Below are 22,108 nucleotides of genomic sequence, written 5' to 3' on the forward strand. Positions count from 1 at the left end.
TAATAAAATGATATATTTGTAGAGAGAACAAATTATCTTCACAAAATTAGGAGAACAAATTATATATTATACCACAATTAAAAAATAATTATCTATTCTCATACATTGCATGAGCATGCGAATAAAATCATGTAATTGTCAAAACTCTAGTAAGTTAAAGAAAAAGTTTTTATAAGTTTGCTATAAAACCAATTATGCTATATGATACTAAATATTTGACAGTTAAGATGTAACATATTCATAAAATGAGAATAGTTGAGATGAAAATGTTAAAATAAGTAAATACAATATACAGAAAGATTGAATTCTAAATTAAAAAATTCATTTAAAGATAAGGTGGCCTTATAATATAATTTATCAAATATTAACAACTTTTCTTTTCTTTTCTTTTTATAATCAACAAATTTTGAATTAAACCTCTCTATTATTATTATTATTATTATTATTATTATTATTATTATTATTATTATAAGAACCTCTCTATTTGTTAAAAGTCTATTTCCTAAGTGAATCCCAAATGGCCTTATGGATGTAGATTGACCTTGTGCATAACTTTTTTTTTTTTTTTTTTATATATATATAGGTTATGCATAACTTTTTTTTAACACAAGATTTTTGTAAATACTATTTTACCCATTTAATTCCACACTTGAATTTGGTAGATTTTGGCTCTATCTTGCACTTTTATTTCCCTAGGACCGGGAGTCTCTCCCTGGTCCACACGACCGTAACCAATTAGAATGCTGGGGAAGCTTTAATTGCATTCATGATCCACTTTTGAGACAGAAGACCCATGTTACTGTCAGATGATGTTTTGTTTTCCCTTGCACGCTCATTGAAAATCTCCCCAATTTGTACAGATAGTACTAGTCATAAAGGGTCAGTTTCCCAATCAAATAACAAAATGTTTTCTTTTATTATTTACAAATTAATGCGTTCTTGGAGATTTCTTCTGCACAACTTCATTACCTAGTTTCATTTTTTGAGATGTGAATTTTATAATTTCTAGAGACTGTTCTGCAAGTTATTTTAGAATCATAATTTTTATCACTCTTTTACGCGACTATTTTACGTGATAAATTGTAAGTAAATGCCTATCATTTTTACATGTATCTACTTCTTTTTCTATACTACTCACAATCAACTATATAAGATATTTAAAAAAAAAAAAAAAAAACCAAATAGTTGTGGAAAAGGATACAACAAAAGTTGTGATCCTAGAATTATTGCAAAAAGTACCACTTAACGGTTCGCATAATCTAAGTACCACACTACCACTTAACAGTTCGCATAATCTAAGTACCACACTACCACTTAACGGTTCACATATTATGTTTGTGCAATTCTAATACTCTAGGATCACAACAAAAGCACAAGCTCATCATTTATGATGGGAAAATTTGACAAATCATCGAAAAACAATAAATAATTAAGGGGCTGTTTGGTTGGAGTGATTTGGGGAAGATGGAAAAGGTAATAAGGAAAATAAAGGGATTTTGGTTTAGAGGGTTATTTGTTGGGGAGGGGGAAGGAGGTGATTTTGATAGAGTTGAAGTATTTTCTCTCTGATCTACTAAAATTGTATCTCCTCGATTTTGAAAAATTACCCATCTGCCCTATCCCTTCCCTCCATTATACATAAACATAGAGAAATTATACAGTCCTCTAGTAGACCATGTCACTTATTCACCATTCCACTAAAAGATTCTCACTTGTTTACAATTGCTAAGTTAGTAATTAGTTTCTATTTTAAAAAAAAAAAAATTCTAACTCAGCAATTTTAAACAAATAAGAGTTTTTTTGTGGAATAGTGGACTATGTCATTTGTCCACCATGAGGACCTTATAATTTCTCCTAAACATGAGTTTTTTTTTTTTTTTAATCCAATGTGCAACATTTTTTTAACCCACTATGTTTGTATTTGTTTTTTTTTTTTAATGTCCATGTTAGTTTTTTTATAATTTTTTTTTATGTAAACAAGATAATAAATTTATATGAATTGCATTTTTTTTCCTCTCATTTTTTTTTACCTCTACCAAATAAAATAATTTACTATCTCTTCACTTTTTCATCGTCCCAATCAAATATGCTAGAGAAAAACAAAATGACTCGTTTGGTTATAGATTTTTAGTACTGTTATTTAAGTGTTGTGGAAATATGTGTGGATTAAAAAATGTTATAGAAATATGTGTAAGGATGTTTAAACACTGAAAACTCTTGCTTAAACACCCTTACCAAATACCCCCAAAATCTTTTCTATTCGCTTTTCCATTTCAACCATTAGGAGCCTAAGGGTCTGTTTAGATACCGCTTATTTTACTGAAACTGAAAATTTATTACTAAAAGTACTATAGATAAAGGTAAAAGTTAGTTGAAATAGTACAATAGAACTATGAACAATACCAAAAAGTGTAGTGAGACCCATAAATAGTAGCAAAAATAAGCTGAATAGTGAAATAATTTTCATTTTTAAGTGGTATCCAAACGGAGGCTAAGGGTGTATTTGAATACCGTTTATTTTGCTAAAACTGAAAAATTATTATTGAAATTATTGTAAATAAAGGTAAAAATTAGTTGAAATAGTACAGTAAAACTATGAATAATACTAAAAAATGCAGTAAAACTTATAAATAATAATAAAAATAAATTAAATAATAAAATAATTTTTATTTTTAATTCTAATCCAAACGCACACTTTTTTTTATTATGAAGTAATCCATACGAACACTAAATACAACGTAATCAACAAGGCCTATGAAAGCGGATGGTAAAATTCAGAAAATACTAGTGCTTACTAGAGCTACACAGACAGAGGCCTGTTCGGTCCAAGAAATACGGTGTAACAGTAAAACCTCAAAATTTTGCTGAACTTTTGCGGTTACTGATGAATATGCACTCAGAGCGCAAATGCATGACATGATAACAGAACCTGAAGCCCTGAACACAGTGAACAGTGATCAGCCCCATCAACAAATCTTATAGAACACAATGATAATTTGGATCCGTAAATCATTTATTTTAGAAATTTTTTTATATAGAATTAAAAAAATTATCAAAATAATTAATTACTCGTTTTTTTATAAAAAGTATACTATTTTCCTAAAATAGTTTAGGAATGTATACTCTAAAAATAGACATTAATAAATCCCAAATAATTTATACAAAACCCACAAAAATAAATTAAATTAATAAGGCAGAAGTGAACTAAAATAGCTTAATACATTATAAAAATAAAAAATAAAAGCCAAAAAAAAAAAAACAAAAGCATTATAAAAAAAACTAGAATAGCTTAAATTCATACTGGAAACAATATTTGATGCAATCCCAGGAGGCCCCAAGGAACAAATAGAAAGAATGATATGGAGATCAACCCAGATGGAGCTTGAGATTTCAGTGGCTGAATTACAGAACCACTAGTCTTGTTGCTTCCACAAACACTTACACCAATCTTCATCCTATATGCTACAGAGGGACTCAAACAGAGACCTGGGTTTCCACTAAGATCCAAGTTCCTTCTCAGTCTATTCAAGAAACTTGAATCGAAAGGAACAACACCGGACAGCAAGTTTCTGCTAAGATTCAAGTGGTATATGCGAGGAAGGCTGCCAAAACCTGCTGGAATCTCACCACTTAATCGGTTGTTTTGCAAAGACAAAGTGCTTAGATTCATAAGCTGTGAAAAGCTTGGCGGTATAGTGCCTGAATAGCCTGAATTGGCAAGCCTGAGCTCTTGTAGTTTCACAAGGTCACCAAACTCTACTGGGAGAGGCACATTCATCGGATTGTCATCCATAATGAAGTACTGCAAGCTTTGCAACTTTGCCAATCCTCTTGGAAAGTGTCCACGCAGTTTGTTGTTGCTCAAAGCCATAAACGCCAACAAGTTGAGCTTCTCAATGCTATCAGGAATAGCACCAGTAAGCGAATTCGAGCTCAAGTCCAACTTTTGAAGCAGACCCAGTTGGCCAACTGTCACTGGGATTGACCCTGTTAGTGAGTTATAGCTCAAATCAAGGCCTACGAGATTTTTGAGATTACCCACTTGGGATGGTATAGTACCTGTGAGCATGTTATAGCTCAAATCAAGGTGTACTAAAGAGTTCAAGCTAAAAATTGTAACTGGGATTTGTCCAGTGAGGCGGTTCTGGGACAATGTGAGGATTTGTAAGGACTTCAGTGAAGAAATTTGAGGTGGGATTGGACCTGTGAGTGCTGGGTTTGATCTTAGACTAATTTGTTGGAGTGAAGAATTAGATTCTCCGATTTTTGAAAAAGAGAGGGTGGTTTTGGTGTGAGTGAAACAGTTGAAGAAGAACGCAGATTGCAAGTAAGGAAGAGCTAGTATTTGTGAAGGAAATGTGGCTTTGTTTTTGCAAGTTGGGTTTGGTGGGGTCCCAAAGTCAAGCCTAGTAACATGTAGGTGGTTGTCCTGAGCTGATTTGCACTCTATTCCAGGCCAGGATGAGCCAGGCTGACAAGGGTTGGGATGGGAGATTCTCCAGACTTGATCAGAAGACATGGATTCCATGATCTTGAAAAGAGTTTCTGCTTCAGATGGAAGCATGTTGTTGGGGGGTTGTTTCTTTGCATTGGTAGTGTTGAGAGAAGCTAGTGAGGGGAAAAGAAGAAGAAGGGTGAGAGTAGAGAGCGAGAAGGAATAGCACATTGTGTTTAGAGGCATGGAGGTGTCTGATCAGGAGTGGCAGAAGTTTGGGTGGTTTTAGAAGTGAGTTTCATTTCATTCTTTCAGGGGGACAGAACCATCAACCATATGACTATGAGAGAGAGAGAGAGATGCATAGACAAAGTTGATTTGAACTGATGGGTGGGGTAGTGATTACAAGTGGTTCATGACATTTGGGTGAGAATACAAAGCCCAGGTAGGGTCATAGATTGAAAACATAGAGAGAACGCGAGAGAGAGAGAGAGAGAGAAGGGTGGGGAGCTTTGTTAGATACAAGCAGGCATGTTTCAGCTTCCTAGACATGTGAAAATCAATTATTAAAGCAGTGCAAAAAGATTAAATACACTTTACAGAAATATGAGAAGAGCCCTCGAGATAGACGCAAAATTCGACCATAAATTTGACCTTTTTAAAAAGTAATGTTTATTGTGCATTTAGATTAAAATTAATATAAGTTTGTTAACTCAATTAGTGTAAAAAATGTTGTCAAATTTTTTGTATATACAACATTGCTCAAGCCTTATACAAGCAATGAAAAATTACATAGAAAATTTCATTAGTTGTAATAAGATGACAATTAACAACTCATATTGTAACTTTGATACGACAAATTATGAGTGATTGTTTATCACTTTTACATAAGTCTATTATTTTTTCTCTACCATTTACAGTTAGTCACGTCAAAATTATAGCAAAAGTTATAACACAAAAATTGTATTCACAAATTTTATCAAATTAACACTTCCATGGTTCACTTCACTTAGACTGGTTCACTTCACTAGGACCCCCCGACTACAATACAAAAGCAAAGAGGGTGTGTAAAAAAAATTTGTAAAATTTAAGTACTTCTAGACTTTTCGATATGAGAATATGGAAAAGTTACACTTCATTCACTTGGAAGGTTAATTATATTTGCAAAGTGTCTACCGATGCCATGAGTTTTATCAACTTTTTCACACCATTCATATGTTTATTTGTTGTGGTGGATCAAGTCAAGCACTATCTCTGTCTCAAATGGTACGTGAGTAAGATGTGAAAAAGTAAGTGATTCTTTCGATGTCCATAGCAAGATTAATTATATTTACTTTTCATTCATGAATTTAACATATTCACATTGTAATTTTTTTTTAAAGTATTTTCTTTTTCAATTTTTTTATATTGGGCCAAAAAAAAATTCACTTGTAATTTTAATTCAAGCCTGTTGTCAATCTTAAATTATTGAAAAAAATATTTATTTTTCAAGTTTTCTTTTAACAGCAAAAGCCTTAAAATTCACATAAACACATTACTCAAAATCACGAACATAAAAGAAGGCGATTTTTACAAATTGCACCCTCTAACTTTGCTTAAAATTCAATTTAGTTCTCTAACTTCACTTTTGTTTAATTTAATCCTCTAACGTTCAATTGTGTTCCATTCAATCCTTCTGTTAGTCTCCATCAAAATTGCACGGTTAACTTTCAATTTCATTCAATACAAAATAAAACTACATCATTTTGGATTCCATAACAGCTCAATTTTGACAGAGACTAACTGAAAAATTGAATTGAACAAAATTAAGAGTTAGATGACTGAATTTAATGAAAGTAAAGTTAGATGACTGAATTTAAAAAAAGTGAAGTCAGAGAATTGAATTAAATTTTAGGCAAAACTAGAGGATGTAATTTGTAATTTAGCCTAAAAATCTAATTTATTAATGAAAACTTGACAATAATTTAGCCTAACTTGATTCTACTGAATATGATTCCCAAGTAGTGGTACAGTCTCTATTTTAAAACTGAATTACCCTTACACAAATGCAACAGAGGACTCTAAAAAAAACAAGAGCCCGAAGTGGTACATTGGAATTCAGATTTATGGGTCCCTTTTGTCCTACATTTTTTTCCCTAAGTGATGGTGGTTTTATATTTTGTGGAAGCCAAGGTAAAAGAGAGACGTGAGGAATAAGAATGATGCACTTCTAAAAGCAAAATGTTTGTACTGGATGGTGAAGCTTTTTAAACAAAATGAATCAACTCAACATCACGTACGAGTACGACTATTTGAATAAGATTGTCATGTCTTAAAGGGCCATTGATAACACTATGATATCTGGCATGGGTGAAGAAAGTAAAGAAAAGTTTCGGCAAAAAACAAAAAAAGAAAGTAAAGGAAAGGACAATCCATTACAACAACTAGTAGTTAATATAAAACGGGGAATAAATGGTATTACAGATTATAGAGTCAAAACAGTAAAATTGCATCTGCTGGTGATTCAAAATAAATGAACACAAAATTTCTTGCTGACAAACCCTCCTTGCCAGAGCGTCCCCACAGGCATTAGTTTCCTTGTAGTTGTGTGTTTGGCAGCATTGGGTAAAAACTTGAATCAAATTCCAGCATTCAGTAACAATGCTAGTAAGCACATTATTTGGGATCCGGTGACTGTTAACCAACACAACTATTTCTTTGGCAACCATTTTGATAAGCAGAAAATCGATGCCTAGCTCTGTAGCTAGGATCTACCCATGGAGAAAAGCCCATAACTCCGCTGCCACACTGGTGGTTATTCCTCATGAATGAGGAAGATCCCCAATCCAATCACCACTCCTGCCCCTAATAAGTCCGCCACCACCTGCTGGACTACGATTTCTTGGAGAAGATGTCTTGCACACCTTTGCCTATGCCCCTACCTACTTTACGTTATAGACTTATAGTGCTTCCATGATACAAGTATTTCTTTACCAAGCCTATGAAAATAAAATGGTGATTGAGAAGACCAAAAGCTAAGAAGAAAATAAGACTACAGTATTAATTTTTGAAACTTACTCCTCCAGAGGTCAGGGAGATTAGGCTTAGTTTGTGAGAGAATTCCAAAATCCATTACAGCATTGGACACAAGATATATTGTCTGCATGCCTCAATACCAGCATAAAACCAACTTATACCCATTTACAACATTTTTATGAAATCGACATTGACATAGCAGCAATTAGTAAAATGCTGGATTGAGATGACATATTCATTCTAGATTAAGGATTTCCGGAACATAATTCAGTTCTCTACTGAAACCCAACTTCCAATAATCTCCTACACTAATGAAATCTAATTCTACAAACCACAGAAGATGTTATGAGAGCAGTATCAGATATCATAGATACTCAAATGATCCAACCTAAAACAGCACTGATCAACTTAATCGGATTTGTCAGATGTAGTTGCATAAGAAGCTCGCTCTAGCCCCGAATTTCTGCTACTGTTAGTCATGGTCTGCTGTCATGATAAAATGGTTTAGATTCCTGAGCTGTAGAAAGCAATATAGTGCAGAGAGAGAGAGAGAGAGAGAGAGAACATCTATAATAATTGCTTTATGTAATAGACATCTTCAGTAATCAAGACTGAAATAGCTCTACAAAATCACATGGTTATTTCTTTATTTTATACTACTACACTACAATCACCCTTTTGAGCAATATCCTCACGAGTTTCAAGAGATGATGGTGGAACAACATCATATGCTTCTTTAGTAGTATGTAGATCACTCTCACAAGTATCATGTGAAAGCCTGGAGTCATTAACCTCACTAGTTGCAACAGAAAGCTGTGACTCAGTAACCTCCGTGGCTGCATCACAAAGTGAGGAGTCAAGAACCTCTCTTGTTGAATCAGATATCTGAGAGTCATTTACCCCCTTCATTTCATCAGAAAGCTGCAAGCCATCAACTTCCTTAGGTTCTTGAGGTAGCTGTTTATCATCAACCATATCAGTTGGGCTTAACTCTTCCTTTTCTTCCTTGTTAACTGAATGGATTACCTCCGCGTTTTTTTCCTTGCCAACTGAATTGCTTACCTCTGCATTTTCTTCCTTGCCAGCCACATGGCTTACCTCTGCATTTTCTTCCTTGCCAGCTGCATGACTTGGCTCAGAGTGTTCAACCTCAACATTTGCATTGCAAAGTTGTACATTCTCACCCTCATCTGCCGCGTGAATTAGCTGCAAATGATTGGCTTCAGTATCTACAGAACATATCTGGGAATGCTCTACATCTCTATCAGCATGGTGTAGTTGTAGTTGATCAACCCCAATTGCAGCACCACAAATCTGAGATTGATCATCATCGCTAGCTTCATTATACTGCACTTGATCGTCCTTCCGGAAACGCTTTCCACTACCTTTCCTTCTTACCCTCTCCTTTCCTCTTACCCTTTTCCCAAGTTCAGCTTCTGGTCTTTCTGACACTATGACTGGACCTCCAACTTGGTCCCTCAGGCACTCATGTGCAATAAACCTGATCCTTGAAATTGAATCAATTTGTTGGGGATCCAACCCTTTTGTTGAGAACGTATCTGCTATGTGTGCAATATCCCTCAAACCAGCATTCTACCAAAAAAAAATTGAATAAATTATTCAAATATGTAAAATTCATTAACAATTTTTCTCAAACATAAACTGATACAGCGTAGACTTACTGTTCTTTGAAACTCGGATGAGAGAGAAATAGGCCTCCCTACAAATTTACGAGTGATTCTGAGAAACCACAGCATGTACTCATTCTCATCTGCACCATCATCACCTTCCACAATATGGAGTCGTCGATCCAACCATTCGTTAAGCTCTGCTTCCATTTTCCCCGACAAGTCAACCCCACCATCAACACCACGACTCTTTCTCTCCCATCGCTGCACATCCTCGGGAATCGATTGAAGCATGCCATATTGCCTTAGGCAGCGATTTGGGAGATGTCTTTCTGCCTTGTCAAAGCATATCAACATTGTCTTGGACCTTCCAAGAATTAGAGTACTTTTAATATCTTCGGGAATTACCATACTGTCCATATTTCTGTAAGGAAGCCACTCCACCTATATGTCAACCACCATACCAACTGAATTAAAATTCTAGATATTCCAATAATAGAGAAAAGTACACAAACCCCCATGGTTTATCCATGAAGTGCAGAACCCTCAAAAAGTTTAAAAATGTAACATTTAAACCCCCCCCCCCCTTGCAGTGGCATTGTTTTATGTGTAAATCATTAAACATCCATTAAAATAAACATTGAGTTGCTCATGTGATGACACGTGCTCATATTTAGAGATGCACTTTCACATAAGCAATTCCATAGGGGGCTGTGTTATACTCAAAAATTCCAAAGGGGTTAAGCTTTACATAATTAATGGTTTACACATAAAGCAATACCACACGGCATGAAGCGTCACACTCAAAAACTTAAAGAGTGTTCCTTGTTTTTAGAGAGGGGGTGGGGGAGTGACCACTTGGGGGTTTTGTGAATTTTTCCCCAAATAATAATTATAAAAATGAACAACATATTTGAAAAATAAAAGAAAACTTACATCACAAGGTTTCAAGGAATCCAAAGCCTTACGGTAAAAAACTACATCACGGTTTGCTGTTGGGCCACTTTGTTTACCCTTCCACTTTAGCACAAATGGAAAGCGATCATGCATTGGATCATGATTGAGCTTTGGTCGCCCAACATTCAGGTGAAAGTAACTCCAACACTGCAAAAATATTACAACTAATCAAAGATAGCATACAGGCAATGTAGACCAAAAACACCATACGAAGAAAAAAAAACCAGGACAGGCACATGAAAATAACCTGTAGTAGTGTCAAACAGCCACTGATAGTGCTTTGAGATCTAAGAGAGGCATTTCCAAGGGCCCTATACAAGAATCCCAATGCTGCTGCCCCCCATGCATACTTTCCACATTGTTCAAAATCGTCAAACAATGGAAGATACATGACAGGGACTTTATTCCCAGTAGTTGTGGAAAATATTGTGCTGCCCACAAGATAGAGAAGGTAAGCACGCGTATGCTGCTCAATCACTTCAATTGGTGCATCTTCAGGACATCGGAAAAAAAACTCCTTCAACCAACTTAGCTTCACCATTCCACCACTTGTGTAACCAGACTCCGGTGCTCTCCCAAGATACTTTTCACAAACTGAACTGCACGTAGTATATGTTATACCTATTACAGGTTCTCCATCAATCGCCAGGCCAAGCAAGAGTGCTACATCTTTAAGGGTTACTGTCATTTCTCCAACATTCAAGTGAAATGTGTTGGTTTCTCTCCTCCACCTCTCAACTAGTGCAGAGATAAGTGGGTTGTCTAGACTAATTGCCGGAATCAATCTCAAGTAGTGAAATCCAGCCTTCTCTACCAACTCCATCTGTTTTTCTGTAAGTGCCCATTGATCAAGCTTTGAAGTGTGTTCATGACATCGAAGTGCACCACGCTCCTGTTAATATGTTAATGAAGTATTACTCTACATACAATAAGTTGTTGTTGTACAATAAGTATACTACTACTAAAAAGATTTCTCTGATGAAAAACACAAGTGAGAAGATAAAAATTCATCAAGCCCCGCGTAATGGTAAACTGTACCTGCCCATCCCAAACTGCTGATGAAACATGCTTCTCTTGATCATAGAGTACCGAACTATCAATTGGTCCAGGATTGGTCACATAGGGGTCTGCCACTGCTACCTCCATCAGTACCACTGACAAAAACTGTCCAAAAAAGAGACAAAAACGTATTAGACCCATGAATTAATTGAAGACAACATACTGACATATTAGCTAAAATTTTCTAATTAATGCAATGATAAAATTTATAATCAAAAGCAATTATGATGGATCAAACTGGCACAGTTTTAGAGACAGTACCACAACACTCTAAAAAGAGGAAGTCATTCAGGGTTAAAACTTGATCCAAGCTTGGGTTTACCATATGTAAATCAGCAGGAGCTCATATTGGCTCGAATTTCTTCTTCTTTTATTTTTTATGTTTTTTTTGGGAGTGTCTTTGGCCCTGAGGAAAGGGGGATGGGGAACCAATGACCTTCCCTTCATAAGCTGTGGTCCCAGGCCACTTCAAGGCTAATCTGAGCTTAATTAGGTTAACTGTTGTTTTCAGAGAGGTCAATCTGATAAATAAATTAAAGGACCTTCATTGAAAAACTTAACCATTTGCCTTGAGTTTCCAAGATGTACAAAAGCAGAGATAGCAAAGAGAACAAGTGGTGGAAAGAAAAGGCACTATCCTAAAATAAAAAAAGTAGGACCTTCATTGAAAATCTTAACCATTTGATTTGCTCCTACACAAGACATTTAACAAAATTTCTCTAAAACAATCTCTCTTTTCAAATGGCAATTTTCTCCAGAATTTTTTTTCTTGAATTTTCCTCTAAACAGTACTATTCTAAAAAAGAACAAGGTAAAGGAAAGAAATAGCACTTAAAAATGACATCTATTTTAAAGCTTTCTAACACTTTCAAGGATTCTCTACTTTTCCATGAGCTAATGCAACAAGCAAACAAATGGTAAGGTTTCCACTTACAATTGAATATTGTAAGACTAAAAGCAAATTCATCACTTGTCCTCAATTCTCATCAAGACAAAATGTCTCCTGGCCACAATTTTCTTCTTATTCAATAAACTTCTTTTGTTTCCATTATTAAAAAATTTTAAATTATTACAAAAAAAAGTTCACTAAAATTTTCCAAAAATAGACAGGAAAAAAAAGTCTCCATATGCTGAAATTTTCCTTAAAACAAATGGAGGCTGGGGAAAAGTTTTTCCCATAAAAACTTAAAATATTTTCAGCAATTAAATGAAGCCTCAATGCAGCACTTGTCTCCATATTTTTTAAAACAATATTTCCTGAAGTAAACACTAATATCATTGCCCGAAAAGTAATATATTTTTACAAGTTAAAGATATAAAATTCTTTCTACCAAGAAATATTTTCAGAAAACTGTAAATATAACGTGTTAAGACCTCATTTGCAAGCAAGACTAAGAAATTAAAAAAAAAAAAAAAAAAATTAAGCCTGGATCCTCAACACATGTCCAACAGCAGTAAAAGACTAAATGTGATGAATTCAAGTCATAAAACTCCTTAAATGTATTTCATTTTGCTTAAAAAGGTTGCTAATTCCACTTATATGGGGTCCTAAAATATACGGCTTGGATACAGTCCTATCATTCAGCATTTTTGCTTGAAGTGGCTGTTCTCAAGAATTCAGCACTAAGTTAAGATATCTTGATGAAATCTTGAAGGTCTGATATAAGAATTAATGTTTAAGGGGTAAGTAAACTAAAGATTGAATGTTGAATGTGTTAATGGTTGTTTGGTGTTAAAATGGTGGATAGAACATGAAATTAGATAGATAAAACACTAGGCCATCACACCAAGGTTTTCCTAAACAATCACGCTTAAGTAGGAGAAGACGATCACACCCTCAAAACTTAAACTTAAAATAGGCAGCACGAATTTTTTTTAAATTAATCTCACTCTCAATTTCATTGACTACAATAATGCCTTTATATAGGTCAATATTAAATCCTTTACTAGAGTGATTAGAACTCTAAAAACCCAAGAATGTCATTAATGTCATGCATCTGGGGTTTACTAGGGTTGGGTACGCGAAATGGCCTTGCCTTGAAGACGTTCCTTCTTACTTAAGAAGGCCTGCTTCAAAACTAAACCTCAATTCTTATCTTTGTGTATGTAATCATGCTTTCCCTCCAACTCTTCTTTAATGTCAGCAACAAGAACTCATTTTGTATCTAAGCATTTTAAATTATTTTCAAGAGATTAGCACTTTTCTATACCTTGTTTTTTGAAGGAGAAATATATCTTACTTTTAACACCTTAATTTTTCCATGACCCAAATACAGTGACAAAACTAAATTGAACATGAATAAAATTTTCTTTCTACAGAGTTTTTTCTGTCAAAAGAAACAAACCCTTAACACACTAATCATCACACAATCTTAACTTTATCAATTCACTAAAGTAAAAAATAATATAAAAAAACTGGAATTTCTCCATTTCTCTTACAAAATCCCAGATAATAAATTTTCCTACTGAAACAAACAGAGCTTAATGACTGTACTCAAAACCTTAAAAAAAAACAGCATTCAATTGCCATTAAAAGAAAAAAAAAAAAAACTAAACTTCTTCACAAAAATTCAAACTAAAACAAAAATACTAAAATCTGTAAACCCTAGGTGTAGTTGAGACAAATAGAGACTAAACTTCAATCTAATCCAAGTACCAAAAGGAGGAGAATCATTGTTTGGATTCCAAGAAAATGAAAGTAAATAAAAGAGAAAAAAAAAAAGGTTTTTACGTTTTAAAAATATTAAAGCCTAATTTGGCGGTGAAGATATATAAGTTAGAGATTGAGGAATTTAGATTTTTTATGTTGGGTTTGGTTTTGGGTTTTGCAACAGGAGAGACCAAACATGGCCTTAAGGGGATACGAGGAAATAAAAATGAAGAAAGAGAAAACAAAACAGGGAGAGTAGAGAGTGAAATATAAGAAAGAAAAGGAACCTGGAAAAAAAAAAGGCAAAAGAGCCAAAACGACGCCGGAGAGCAGCGAGTTCGACGATACCACTGAACGAGGTGAGGAAACCCTTGAAACGACGATTGAGGCGTCGTAGCGTTAACTAAGGATAGCGTTTTTCTTTTTCTTTTCTTTTTTTAATTTTTTATTTCCATTAAAAAATAAAAATATTTATTTATCTTTTACCTTTTACTCTTTGTGTAACTTGGGCCTTATTGTCCGACCCGTTTTTTATATGAAAACTATGGATTTGGGCTAGACATTTCAAAAGGGGCCCTCAAAGAAAGTCAAACCAGCCTAATAAATAAAAAAATAAATAAAAAAACCCTTGTACATCACAATCACAGATCAACACAAAGATTCAGCAGTTCCTCTAATTTTGTAGTACATGATTCACCAAGCAAGGATAGCACATAATGTAATTAGAATAAAAGAATGAAGAAACCAAAAACAGTTTTTTTTTTTTTTTTTTTTGAAAGGTAAGAACCAAAAAGAGAGTATAGATACAAGAAAACTTCAAAATATGTGTAATGTAATTATCACGGACACCACACGTGAATATTAAGAGAGATAAAGCGTATACTCTATTGCTACAGAATTCATATTTGGTAGCTAATTATGTCAAAACATAATTTCACTATATTTAAGAATCAATATAATTGAAAAGGAAAAAAGAAAAGCATTCAAATTTTTGGCCTTCCATGGCTATTTATAAATGTTTTGCATACTACATGATATATCACTGTCATTTCTGAATAGCTTAAAATGTTGGGATAATCTGTAATTTTTCATTTAATCTAAACACTACAAAAGCAATGCACTACTTCTCCCGATCCAAACAATGATTTTGAGTATCTTTTAAACTTCAATTTTCTAGATATGACACCTTCAACTTTATGATAATTGTGTGAGAATTATAAAAAAGTTAAAAGGACTAGAATTGACAAACATAAAAGATTACAATGATAAATTTAAGGAAAAATTTATTGAATAGTACTTTTTAAGGAAAATTTTAGGAGAATAGCATGTGACTGAAGTTATTTAGTTATGTAAACTCTTTTTGAAACTCGAGTTCCAACCCAAAATCGAGTTCAACAAACTTAAGTTCTAATTTGTTATACAATGTTAGATTAACACGCAACCTAAACTAATTGAAACTTGAGTTTGATAAACTCGATTTTGGGTTAGAACTCAAGTTTGACAAACTCGAGTTCTAGAAAGAGTCTACATAACTAAATAACTTCACCCTCATGCTATCCACCTAAAATTTTCCTTTAAAAGTACTATTCAGCAAATTTTGCCATGAATTTAATGACTTTTCCTCCGAATGATGGTGTCCATAATTCTTTGAACACCTAACTTTTATTTTTGGTGTTTATAGTCAGCCTGAGCCACCCGTTTTGCAAATACCACATAATTATATGAAATGAAGGAATCCTTGGGAGTAGCCTTCAAATACTGGCTATAGCTTCAAGTGCTTAGATGCCAGCCGCCAAACTAAAATTGACATTACTTTTACGGGTTGTGGCTTATCAATATGCATTTAAAGGGTTGACTTGAATTGCATGGATGCACAATTGCTACATTCACGAATAATGCTCGATGAAAAAGATTAAAGAAACACTACTTGTATTCTTGAATAAAGATTAAAGATTAAAGTTTATAGTTTAATACTTGAATAAGAACATCAATAAAATGAATAACCTTATCATCGATATGTATTCTTGGGGATGAGGGGATCTTCTTAAGCTCAACTTGGTTTTAACATACTAAGAGCCTGTTTGAATTGAGGAGGAGGGAGGGGGAGTGAGGAAAGTTCCTCCACTCCTCCTCCCTTCCCCTCAATCCGAACAGATCATAAGGGTTCAAGTCAACAAAAATTTTCTTAATTATCTTAAACCATGGGCATCCGGTTTTAGCATGCTAAGGGATCAACACAAAACTTGCCAAAATCCAAATTTGTTATTATTGTGGTGTATGTTGATAATTAAAATATTGTGAGGACTCTAGAGAGGGTATTGGTGATGAAATCCCACAGGAAATGGATTTCCATGGGATTTTATCAAAGGCTCATATTGTCATCTTCATCAATAGGAAGAGGGTTGTAATGAACATAAGAAAGAGGTAAATAGTTATTATAGCATAAATGTTTAGCACAAACTAACACTTTCTTCCTCTCACAACTGCATAAAAGTTAAAATCAGTCCACCAACCATTGGCATCTAGAAGCAAAAAAAAGGAAAAAAAAAAAAAAAATCCTGAAACATAATTTAAAAAGATTCATCGTTCAAATTCTTTAAAAAAAACTTCCCAAGTATACATACACTGCAACTTATGTAGGCTATATAGGAGAAATAACAATGTAGGATAGTGTTTTCTAGAAAATCATTGTATTTTTATTTTTTTTTATAATAAAAAAATGAGTAGAGGGGGCGACCTGAGTTCCAAAAAATCATTGTACTTCACACCATGAATTAGACTTGGCTAGATGGGTGACTTTCAACACACCAGAGAAAAGATAAAAGGAAAATCCACCCTTAACACTTTTCCAAGACCCACAATGGTATCTAGGAAGGTGCCGACACTTTTAAAATACTTAGCTTGTTCCAATAGTGTTCTTTAAAATAAAAATTGAAAGATATGGGAGGGATACTTATCTTTTATTTCTTTTTAGTTTCAATCTTGAACACTTATCTAGTTATCTTTAATTTACTTTTTTGGTTCTTATACTTGGTCTGTATTATAATTTATAATTTTCATTTATTAGCCATGAATTCATTTTATTATCCATTATTGATCAATGTTTAACATACAAATGCTTAACAATATTTAAAAACATAAATAATAATATATTTAATAATTAATTAATATAGGTATCCCGTCATATTGTGTCCTAATTTTTCAAAAATTGTCGTATCATACCTATACCCATACTCGTATTCATGTCCGTGTCTATGCTTCATATCTGTGTCCATGTATGTGCTTCCTAACATTGTATTAATCTCCTTCATTCCACATGCCATAAAAGGAACATTGAGTTCATGTCAATCGAGGACAAACGCAGCACTCAACTATATATAAAGAATACGTAACTTATGAGTTCTGAGGAAGGAGAATAAATTTCAAAGTTCTATGGAAAGAACTGTGATTACTTTCTTATACTACAAATTTACATAGTTTTAGCGTTCATTTGATCTGACAATATAAACTCATGTAAAGAAATGATACCATGCTAGGAAGAAAATCTAAACTTTTATTTTTAGAAAATGAAGAAAATATAAACATGATAAGAAGATAATATAAAACAATTTGATATGGGGAGAATATATTGAAACCTTAAGAGATTGTTCGTCTTACTCATAGGCACCAATGTGGCAACGTTCGTGTAAATCGTGTCATACATTCCAAATAAACAACATATATTGATCCAATTCTCTGAGTCCAGTGAACAAAGAATTCAAGTGCTCAAATTCGTTCTTCCATCATATTTTCCCAATTCCAATAAAAGAGATAAGTTCAACTTATTATAATCTTATAATCTCACACTCACCACAGCCCCTGCTCTCAGATCCTTAAATTGCTAAATTGAGGATTTCATACCAAGTATTTATACTTTGAAATCCTTAAACCTTCCAACATGGGACTTCAAATCTTTTCCACAGTTATGCAAACAACGTTGTCAAAACCAATTACACACAACACAACACAGCCACTTCACCACCCCATTATCCTCAAACATGTCACACGCTAAAGAAACAACATATCTAAAGCTCTACAAACACGCATCTGTATACATTCATCAAAAACCAGAATTTTAACAGAATTTTTGGACCTCATGAACTCTGAGAAAACATAATTGCATAATGCAATTATCAAAATTAATCAAAACCCATTAACCAACATCATTAAAAAAAATAAAAAATAAAAAAGGAAATAAAAGCATGGCAAAGATAAAACTATTATCTTTTAGAACATTGGATGCAAATGCTCTTCGTTGATTTACTCTTCATTTAGGGTTCCATTGATTCTTGATACTGGCATTAGTATCATATTAGGATATTACTTATGTTGCTTTATTTTGTTTAATTTTTCGATGTCATACATAATCATATCTAAACTTTCCAAAGTTGTGGATTCTCTCAATTGATATTAGTCTTTTGTCGTCAAATAAGAAATTTGATATTAAAAGCCCTACGTGCACAAAAAAATTAATTAGTGTATTGGTCTAATAAAAAAGAATAATTATCATAAAACTGAGGTTGAATTCTATTGTAAAATTAATAATTATGGAAAATAATAAATAATAAATTTCCAAACCCACAGCAATTGCAAGTTGCAACCTATGCGAGCTATACCTATAGCAATTAGAGACCCATATGAAATATGAATCCCCAAAACTGATGGTAAAAGTGGCATTGCAAAAAAAGAAAAAAAAAAAAAAAGGTAATACTGTCAAGCAATATAAAATCAAGAACCGTCCGTATTTTAGACAAGCAAATGAAGAAAAAATGGCTCTTTTTTCCTCTCCCTAAATTCAAAATTCTCATAAGAAGAGAAAACGGCTCAATTTTCCTCTACCCAAATTTAAAATTCCTGGAAAAAGAAAAAGAAAAGAGAAAGCTTCTTGAGAGACTTCATTCGCCTAAAGAGGATTTCAATTTTCGATCCTCAAGCAAATTGTGTTTAGAATTCCCCAAAGAAGATTTCAATTTTCGATCCCAAGTAGATTGTGTAGAATTCTGATTTACTTTTTCTTTGGAATCTCTATTATCAGGAAAAGAACATTTCTTTTAGTTTTTACCCCAATTTTTCAAGATAGGGTTCAAATAATATGTATTGAATGCACGTTTAATTATGGTATATTATGTTTTTAATTGAGATAATATGTATTGGATATGTGTTTATCTAGGAAGCACAGGTGTGGATTTGGGTTTGGGTTCAGGTGTGGGTGTGGGTGTGGGTGTAACAACACGGAAATTTTTGAAAAAGTAGGACACAGGTGCAACAAGATATGTTTATTAATTAATTAATAAATATATTTATATTTATATTTTCTATATATTGCTAAGCATTTTTTTTTCATATAATGGTAAACATATACCAATTTAAGAGTAATAGTAGATAATAATGAGAATTGAGATGATTTTAGGTTTTTTTTCCTTTAAAGTTTGCCCACAAATGACAAAACAGTGTGTTTTGATCTAATATTTTACGATTTTTTTTTTAACAAGAATTTTAGCCCATATCAAACTAAATCGGACCAAATTAGACCATATCAGACTGAATCGAAAAAAAAAAAAAAAAACAAATTCGTCCATGGATGCGCATGTAGCCGTGTCCACAGCCGCACAGCGCATCCGTGCAAATCTAACTTGGGTGCGCTAGCCAAATCGGCGCACCCATGCTTCCTAGGTGTTTATAATAGCATTCAGATAATATGTATGAATATGTGTTTCATTTTCGATGGCAAGCTCTTTGGTGTTTAGAGAAACCAAAATTAAACCACTCAGTCTCAAAATTAAAAATTTTCACTTTTTGTCTTTGTTTTTCAATTAGGGTTTTCTTATGATGATTTTTTGTTTTTCAAGTAGGGTTTTCTTGTTTTTCAATTAGGGTTTTCTTGTGATTGATTTTTTTATTTTTCAATTAGGGTTTTCTTGTTAAGAGGATGATTGTTAAGTGTATTTGTTTCAAATTTTCATATTTTCCAATGAATTATGTATCTCATCTGTGGCCATTCCATTAACTCACCAAGAATAATGTATAGTGGGCCACTAAACTGTCAATATGCTTTTAAAAAAAAAAAAAAAAAAAAGCAATATAAAAGACCTTTCTAATAAAAATGCTGTAATTTTTGGGGTTTCTTTTTGTAAGTTATTATATCATACACTTGAACTTATTTACCAGCATGTCAAATCTTGACACAGATTAAGAAAGTTTCTTGAGAGAATTAATTTTGCTGAAGAAGATTTCAATTTTTGATCCACTCACAAATTGTGCTTAGAATTCTCACTCCCTTATTCTCTGGAATCTCTATTATCAGGTAAAGAATATTTCTTTTAGTTTTTACTGCAATTTTTTTTTTTTTTTTATACAAGATAGAAATTCTACTCTAGTCTAATCTAAGTGTATATGTGTCTGAAACTCCCTCTTGGATACATGAACCTGGCTTTTGCCTCCCATAGCCCACAAGCTCTTTTTAGTTTCAAGATAGGGTTCAGATAATATGTATTGAATATGTGTTTAATTATGATATATTATGTGTTTAATTGAGATAATATGTATCATATATGTATTGGATATGTGATTATAATAGGGTTCAGATGGTATGTATTAATAATATATTTGTGTTTCATTTTCGATGGCATAGCCACACATAGGCAAGCTCTTTGGTGTTTAGAGAAACCAAAATTAAACCACTCAGTCTCAAAATTAAAAATTTTCACTTTTTGTCTTTGTTTTTCAATTAGGGTTTTGATATTTTGTTTTTCAATTAGGGTTTTTTTTGTGATTGATTTTTTGTTTTTCAAGTAGGGTTTTCTTGTTTTTCATTCAGGGTTTATTGATTTTTCAATTACTTTTAAGGGATTTGGTTTTTAGTTAAACCAATCGTATCCCCTACTCTAGTTGGGTATGATTGGAATCACATATTATAATCTAGAGATTAAACTTAACATATTTTGGTCTGGGTTCCAAGCTTTTAGAAAGATTGCACTAGCTTGAGACTGAGTGGTTTCTCTAAACAGCTAACGGCTTGCCTTTTTTGCTGTAAATGTGTGGCTATGTCATCTAGCAATTGTTCCAGGTAGGGAATGAATATAGTGATTCAAGAGTGGTGTTTAAGTGCACAATATTGCAACAAAACCGAAACAAAAGATTAAAAAATTGTTATCTCACATGTGACTGTGTTCTGTTTTACGAAAGTTTTTTTATTTCTTTTTCTTATTCGTTCTTTTTTGGTTGCTGATCAAGATTCAAGCATACTTTTTAATCATATTTTTTGTTTAGTTTTTCTATTTAGGTATGCCATAGGACTTCTTTGAGTTCATATATCTAAAAGGCTGATTTTTTTAGGAAAAAAAAAAAAAAGGAAATGGTTTTGGATGATTGTTAAGTGTATTTGTTTCAAATTTTCATACTTTTCACTGAATTATGTATTGCATCTGTGGCCATGCCATTAACTCGCCATGAATAATGTAGAGTAGACCACTAAACTGTCAATATGCTTTTAATAAACATAAAAGCAATATTAAAGTCCTTTCTAATAAAAATGCTGTAATTTTTGGCTTTCCTTTTGTAATTTATTATATCATACACTTGAACTTATTTACCAGCTTGTTAAATCTTGACACAGATTAAGAAAGCTTCTTGAGAGACTTCATTCAGCTGAAGAATATTTCAATTTTTGCTCCTCCGGCAGACTGCGTCTAGAATTCTCACTCCATTTTTCTCTGGAATCTCTATGATTAGGTAAAGAACATTTCTTTTAGTTTTTACAGAAAATATGTATTGAATATCTGTTTCATTATGGTATATTATATGTTTAATTAAGATAATATGTATTGAATATGTATTGGATATGTGTTTATAATAGGGTTCAAATATTATGTATTAATATGTGTTTCATTTTTGATGGCATAGCAACACATATTAAACCACTCAATCTCAAAATTAAAAAATTTCACTTTCTATCTTTGTTTTTCAATTAGGGTTTTGATTTTTTGTTTTTCAAGTAGTGTTTATTGATTATTCAATTACTTTTAAGGGATTTGGTTGCTGGTTAAGCCAATGGTATCCCCTACTCTAGTTGGGTAGGATTGGAATCTTGAAACTCAAATATTTTGGTCTGGGTTCCAAGCTTTTAGCAAGATTGCACTAGCTTGAGACTTAGTGGTTTCTCTAAACACCTAAGGGCTTGCCTTTTTTGCAGTCATTGTGTGGATATGCCATCTGGCAATTGTTCCATATAGGGAATGATTATAGTGATACATGGTTTTTAAATCCGGACCGGACCGTATCCCGGGTTAACCGTGAACCGTTGATGAAAACGGTTTTTTATGTACA

The 22,108-nt window shown here is 33.1% G+C and overlaps 2 protein-coding genes across 3 annotated transcripts; both read right to left on the bottom strand.

The window, feature by feature from the left end:
* Nucleotides 1-3,091: 3,091 nt before the first annotated feature.
* LOC112011010 (receptor like protein 29) lies at nt 3,092-4,965 on the bottom strand. Its single transcript, XM_024043385.2, has one exon. The coding sequence runs from the start codon at nt 4,679-4,681 to the stop codon at nt 3,296-3,298; it is 1,386 nt and encodes a 461-aa protein (XP_023899153.1). The 5' UTR covers nt 4,682-4,965; the 3' UTR covers nt 3,092-3,295.
* A 3,053-nt stretch (nt 4,966-8,018) lies between these two features.
* Nucleotides 8,019-14,165, bottom strand: LOC112011006 (protein MAIN-LIKE 2). 2 transcript variants are annotated; one of them, XM_024043382.2, is made up of 6 exons: nt 14,032-14,165; nt 11,074-11,199; nt 10,283-10,927; nt 10,015-10,182; nt 9,133-9,522; nt 8,019-9,043 (listed from the first exon to the last, which is right to left on the bottom strand). In XM_024043382.2, the coding sequence occupies exons 2-6, from the start codon at nt 11,179-11,181 to the stop codon at nt 8,102-8,104; spliced, it is 2,253 nt and encodes a 750-aa protein (XP_023899150.1). In that variant the 5' UTR covers nt 11,182-11,199; nt 14,032-14,165; the 3' UTR covers nt 8,019-8,101. The 2 variants fall into 2 exon arrangements, with proteins under 2 accessions (XP_023899150.1, XP_023899149.1); XM_024043381.2 differs by lacking the exon at nt 14,032-14,165 and adding an exon at nt 11,356-12,168.
* Nucleotides 14,166-22,108: the final 7,943 nt, after the last annotated feature.

This window comes from Quercus suber, unplaced genomic scaffold (genome assembly GCF_002906115.3).
Source record: "Quercus suber isolate HL8 unplaced genomic scaffold, Cork oak 2.0 scaffold_71, whole genome shotgun sequence".
Lineage (NCBI taxonomy): Eukaryota > Viridiplantae > Streptophyta > Magnoliopsida > Fagales > Fagaceae > Quercus > Quercus suber.

Excerpts from the sequence above, each read along its gene's own strand:
- LOC112011006 (XM_024043382.2), bottom strand. The coding sequence starts at position 11,181 with ATGGAGGTAGCAGTGGCAGACCCCTATGTGACCAATCCTGGACCAATT. Across the intron at positions 10,183-10,282 it reads GCTGTTTGACACTACTACAG|TGTTGGAGTTACTTTCACCT; the intron begins GTTATTTTCATG and ends ATATTTTTGCAG. Across the intron at positions 9,523-10,014 it reads ATTCCTTGAAACCTTGTGAT|GTGGAGTGGCTTCCTTACAG; the intron begins GTAAGTTTTCTT and ends GTTGACATATAG.
- LOC112011010 (XM_024043385.2), bottom strand. The coding sequence starts at position 4,681 with ATGCCTCTAAACACAATGTGCTATTCCTTCTCGCTCTCTACTCTCACC.